At 28.4% G+C, this 5,995-nt stretch overlaps 1 protein-coding gene across 1 annotated transcript; it reads right to left on the reverse strand.

The window, feature by feature from the left end:
- Positions 1 to 386: 386 nt before the first annotated feature.
- Positions 387 to 2,053, reverse strand: LOC124895846 (ethylene-responsive transcription factor 5-like). Its single transcript, XM_047406251.1, has one exon. The coding sequence runs from the start codon at positions 1,556 to 1,558 to the stop codon at positions 728 to 730; it is 831 nt and encodes a 276-aa protein (XP_047262207.1). The 5' UTR covers positions 1,559 to 2,053; the 3' UTR covers positions 387 to 727.
- Positions 2,054 to 5,995: the final 3,942 nt, after the last annotated feature.

Genomic DNA, 5,995 nt, shown 5'->3' on the forward strand with positions numbered 1-5,995 from the left:
CGAACTTGCTGATTGATTTATACTAGTTTTCTACTTTAGTTGGTGAAACTTTGGGAGGAAAAAAACAGTGATAATAAGATGACAATTTGACTAGTGGTATTTTGAATTATTGAATTTTGACTTTTAGATAAAAATGTTTTCTGCCCTTACTTAAGAATTATACACAACCTTTGTGCTGACTTGTCTTTGTAAAATGCTTGCATGATCTATAATCATGCATGGCTCTCACCATATGTCATCTGAAAGTCAAAACTATTTTTTTCTTCTCGTTAGCTAGAGAGACATATTTCAAATGATAGATAACGATGAAGCCTTTTTCAATAACCGACCGACAAATTTAAAACAACTTGAAGATATTTGAGGTATGTCATATTTACATGATTACATGAATTTTAACCTTCTTACTTAGATAAACCAATCAAACAAAACTTCCAAATTGAAGTCATATTTACATGATTACATGAAATAAACCTTAATAAATGAAATTAAAAATTTTAAAAATATGCATTAATCCAAAACCCTCTGCTCCCAATTTTTGGACTTGAAATCACCTCATACCCAATGGTTGGTTCATCTTTCTTTTTCATTTTCCAAGTACTTATTCACAAATCTTTTTTTTTTTTCAAAGAATCACATTGGATGTCTAAATCTCAGTGGATCGTGACAGCAAGATCACAACCGAGGTCCAAATATCATGCATATTCACGTAAACTTCTTGGTCATTTCACTATGAAACCAAAAGTTGAGAAAAACCAAAACTTGGATGTGGTGATAATGGTGACAAAGGAGGCACCTCAAAAATACCTTTTGCATTTCCACAATCCCAAATCGGAGCCCAACTTGAAGGTGTTAATGGAGTTGCTACCATTTGTTCTCTTTTCACCTCTTTCTTCATCACAACTTGGTCTTCATTCTCAATTTCTTCTCTTGCCCTTTTCCCACAAGAATTCAAATTCACTTTTTTCTCAATCTCATTATTTTCTTGCTTAAAATTACTAACTTCAAGTGGGAAATTCAAGATTGCTTTGCTCCCTCTGAGCTTAAACGCGGCCCTGTCGTAAGCCATGGCCGCATCCACTGCAGTATCGAATGTTCCTAGCCAAACTCGTGTCCCCTTTCTATTTGGATCACGAATCTCCGCTGCAAATTTCCCCCATGGCCTTTGCCTCACTCCTCTGTATCGCTTTTTCTCTGAATTTTCCCCTGTTTTTGATTCGTCTGTTTTCTTGACAGAAGGAATTGAAATGTTCAACAAAGGTTTTCGTTCGTTGAAACTTTTCTTCTTTTGGGGTTTTACTTGGAATTCAGAGGGATTGAATTCCATTTTTGAGTTATTATTGAAGAAACTACAGAATTCAAGATTTGAACTCTCGGGATAAAAAGAGAAGTTGCTTTCGGTTTTGAGTTCAGAGACAAATGATTCTAAAGACTCAGAAGATGATGAGCTTTGTGAATAAAGAGTACTAGTTGTTTCTGAAGAAGTACAATAATTTTCCATGAAAACAACATCATCATCAAGAAGATGTTGCCTTATCAAATCTAGTGAAGAAGTATCCATTTGAAAAAGGAAAAGTTGGGAAGAGAAATGAAGAATTTCTTTTGTTTGGTTGTTGAATATATGGAATGATTGTAGGGAATTGAATTGAGTGGAAAATGAAGAGTGAAGAGGGAGATTATAAAGGGTAGAAAAATTTGAGTCCAAGGGAGGTTTCTTGGAGCCTTCTTGGTTAGAACAAGGAAGGTCTCTTGTGGGCTATCCATTTCTACTTTTTTTAAAGTATATATTTGAGTACCACTTGTTGTTTATTTTAATAGTAATAATAATAATAGCAATAACAATAATGGATGATTGATTAAAGTAATTCTTCTTTTGTCCAAGAGAAGAAGAAATTAAATAGATGATGTTGGTTCTATTTTGTTATTGTCATTGATGATGATGTGTCTTCTACCTAAACCCATGTTTCTAGGTTGCTTCTCATTCTTTTTCATTACTCATCTTTCACTTTTTTTTTCTTTTAACTTTGGGGTTTTGTTATTAGTTTCTACGACTAAAAAAAAAGTTTATTCTAACCGTATATAGTCTTATTTTATATTGCTATAAGAAGTTATTTCTACGTCTTGAATTTATTATCTCATGATCATATGATAATAACTTTATCTGTTACTTTAACACTATTTTTATAACTTAAACTCAGAATCTCTTGATCAAATTACAGATAACTTAAACAACTGCTTGAAGGCTCCTTTTAAGTTTCTACGCCAAGAATGAAGATAATTGATACCATAGGAAACATCTTCCAATTTATTTTTCATTTGTAATCTTCATATATAGATTAAAACGAAAAACCTGAGAGAAGTGAAAATGAGTTTTTTTATTATTAAAGATTAAGAATTGTGGTGGAATAAATAAGACTTTTTATTCGAACATTAGAAATTTTTTAAAAAAATCATATATAAATATATATTAATTTAATTGTGCGTGTCTCACATGTGTAATTTTTTATTATTTAAAATTAGATGATTTTGTGTGTTGCGAAGATTTTCAATGAAGTGTAAAAAGTTTAAATCACTTCTCAAAGATTCTTCACACTTTAATATAATAAGAAAAAAAGGTCATATGTCCCTAAACTTTGCGAAAATGTTTAGATATACTCTCCGTTAAAAGTTTAGCTCATGAATGTCCTTGTCGTCCAAGTCTTGGATCATATATATCCTTGTTGTCAAATTTTGGGTCATATATACCCCTATTGTCAAGTTTTAAGTCATATATACCCCTGTTGCCGTTAATTGCTTTGCTAAAATTTTCCAACCCCCTTTTTTCTTTTTTTTTTTAAGAAATTATATTTTCACATAATTTTTTAATTGTCATATCACATATAATTAAATTCACACTTCTTCTGCACATTAACCATCTGTCAAATGCTCTCATCTACTCATAATTTCTTTGAATTTTCTCTAATTGACGAAATTTCTTTGTTGTGTTTTTCGATACTTGTATAACCCCAAAAATAATCAAGTAAAATATGAAAAAAGTCAAGAGCACCCCATAAAAACCTCAATGTATAATTGCGGCAAAAATCAAGAATTAAAGTACTTACCAATTGCAAATTATTTTAGTACCATATTAACCGACTTCATCTTTCACACCACCATCAAATCCAACATCAAGAATAAGAAGAATATGGAAAACCCAAGTGAAAAATTGAGATGTAAAAGTGTAAAAGAGGCAGCCCATAGAGACAACAAAAATAAGTTGTTAATTAAGAAGGATATCTTATGTACATGCGTGCGTGCGTACGTACGTATGCATGCATGCATGCATGTATGTATATATGAGAGAAACAGTTATGCAAGAATCTGAAAATACAACAAAAGGGTTTCGGCAAATTAGAGAAAATTCAAAGAGATTGTGAGGTATATGAGAGTATTTGACGGATGTTTAATATGTAGAAGAAGGGGTGGATTTAATTATATATGATGTTGCAATAAAAAAATGATGTGTCAAATATAATTTTTTAAGGAAAAAAAGAAAAAGTGGGTTGAAAAATTTCAGCAAAGCAATTAATGGCGACAGTGGTGTATATGACCCAAAATTTGACAATAGGGGTATATATGATTCAAAACTTAACAACAGGGGTATATATGGACCAAAACTTGGACAACAAGGGCATTGATGGGCTAACTTTTAATGGAGGGTATATCTGAACGTTTTCGCAAAGTTTAGGGGCATATTTAATAATGTAAGCATAACATATATTTTATTATACGCACAAATATACTTTATCACCGGAAGTTTCAAGTGGTTAATGGATCGTCACTTTTATGTTTGTCCTGCAATACCTCTTTTTCGTGTTGTTAGAAGCTTAGAGAGTCACATCGATTTAAATCATATTTGTAGTACAATTATTTTTTTTTATATTTAAAACTTTTTTTATATTTTTAAAGTTAAATCTTTAGAACATTTTTGTTACTTAAAACTTTTTAAAATTTGATACTTCTTATATTTTTCTTATTCTAACGTTTTCATATTTATTTTTAGATTTTTCAAATCTTCTTAAAATCTAACTTTAGTTGATTTAGAATTCTTAAACTAATGAAAAATGTATTAATTGTCACTAATTCCGATAACTTCTAATAAAGAAGGGTTTTACTATAAATATTTAATTAATTTTCAACTCTTAAATATTAAAAAATAGTGAAAAGATGATTTTATCTAAAACAAAAACTTTTAATGAAGGGCAAAAAGTTCAAACAATATTTCTAAGGACCTTTACACTTTTAGTATACTAATTCAACCGCACGTGACTTGCATGTGTAATGTTTGATTATTTAAAATTAAATAATTTTATCTATTGCTGAAATTCTTAATGAAATGTAAAAGTTTAAATCACTTTTCAAAGATTATTCACACTTTAATATAATAATAACCTAAATATTTAGTGTAAGCACATATATACTTTACCACCAGAAGTTTCAAATAGTTGATGAATCATCACTTTTAGTGTCATGCAATACTTGTTTCCGTTATTGTCAGAGGCTAAGAGAGACGCATCATTTTAACCATATTTATGGTACAATTATTTTTCTTTTTTTTTTCTCTATTTAAAATCCTATTTAGTTGTTTTTAAAGTCAAGTCTTTAAAAAATCATTGATTACATTCTTATTACGTACTTAAAATTTCAAAAAATTGATACTTCTTAAATTATTCTTACTCTAACACTTTTATATTCATTTTTAGATTTTCAAATCTTCTTAAAATAAAATTTAGTTGATTTAGAATCCTTAAACTAATGGGAAAGATATTAGTTATCATTAATTTTGACAAATTCTAATAAGGAAAGGTTTATCATAAATATATTTAATTAATTTTCAATCCTTAAATATTAGAAAAAATATTCAAAGATGATTTTATTTAAAGCAAAAATTTTTAATAAAAAATAAAAAGTTTAAACAACATTTAAGAGCTGCTAGAGTTGATGAACTGTTATGACTATTAAAAATGGAATTTATTTTGTATTTCTATCTCCATATTTTAACTTATAAATGTGGGTGGAGTAAAAATTGTTTCACTTTCAAAATACTTTAAAAGATATAAAAATAATTCGAAATGATGGATGATTAAATATAATAGATGAAATCAGTAATTTTAAAATAATATTTTTTGAAAGAAAAGCAATCAATTAGTTATTCGTCACTGGGGGCGTATCAAAGGGTATGGGTTCACATATCTCGCTTTAAACTATCAAAGGGAAGAGGTACTCAAGTTTAACGAGTCCTATGATGTCATGGTTATTAAATGCACCTCTATAATTGAGTTTGGTGGTTTAATTTCAAGGTCTTAGATCTGACGGTAAGACCCTAAAAGTTGAAATTGTTAAATTAAAATTTTTGAATTTGTCATTTAGGTGTACTTATCTTTTAAAATTTCGAGCTCTTCAAATTAAGACCGATTGTTTGACTATTTTTTCAATAATTAGACACATATTATATAGCATTAAGGGTCGATTGGTTGGAAAACAAATTATATTGAAATTAGTTATTCTTATATTAGTTATATTGAGATTACTTGTTCTAAAATTAATTATCCTAATATTATTTTTTAGTGACTGTTTGTGGTACTAAAAATAATATGCATGAGATTCTTTTTAAGAATAGATTGTGTGTTTATAAAAATAACATTTACCTTATTTAATTTAATAATTATTTTTATAAAAATTGTATTGATAAGGAAAACTTTGATTACATACATTAAAATACAAGTTCTATTATATACATGCCTCATTACATAGTCAAACTCTTAAAACTTGTCAAGAAATTCTATTCAAACAATATTCATATTGAGTAATTTTGATTCGATCGAACCCCTCAAATTGCTATTAAAGTGTTTCAATTTGATAATCTCAATTCCCCTTTTTAAAAACTTTTGCATATGTTTTAATTTGTATTATAATTAAGTTAGCCACAGATAATCTACTTTAATTATACACATCAACT

This window comes from Capsicum annuum, unplaced genomic scaffold, assembly GCF_002878395.1.
Source record: "Capsicum annuum cultivar UCD-10X-F1 unplaced genomic scaffold, UCD10Xv1.1 ctg999, whole genome shotgun sequence".
NCBI classification, from domain to species: domain Eukaryota; kingdom Viridiplantae; phylum Streptophyta; class Magnoliopsida; order Solanales; family Solanaceae; genus Capsicum; species Capsicum annuum.

Coding starts and splice junctions, on each gene's coding strand:
- LOC124895846 (XM_047406251.1), bottom strand. CDS start 1,558: ATGGATACTTCTTCACTAGATTTGATAAGGCAACATCTTCTTGATGAT.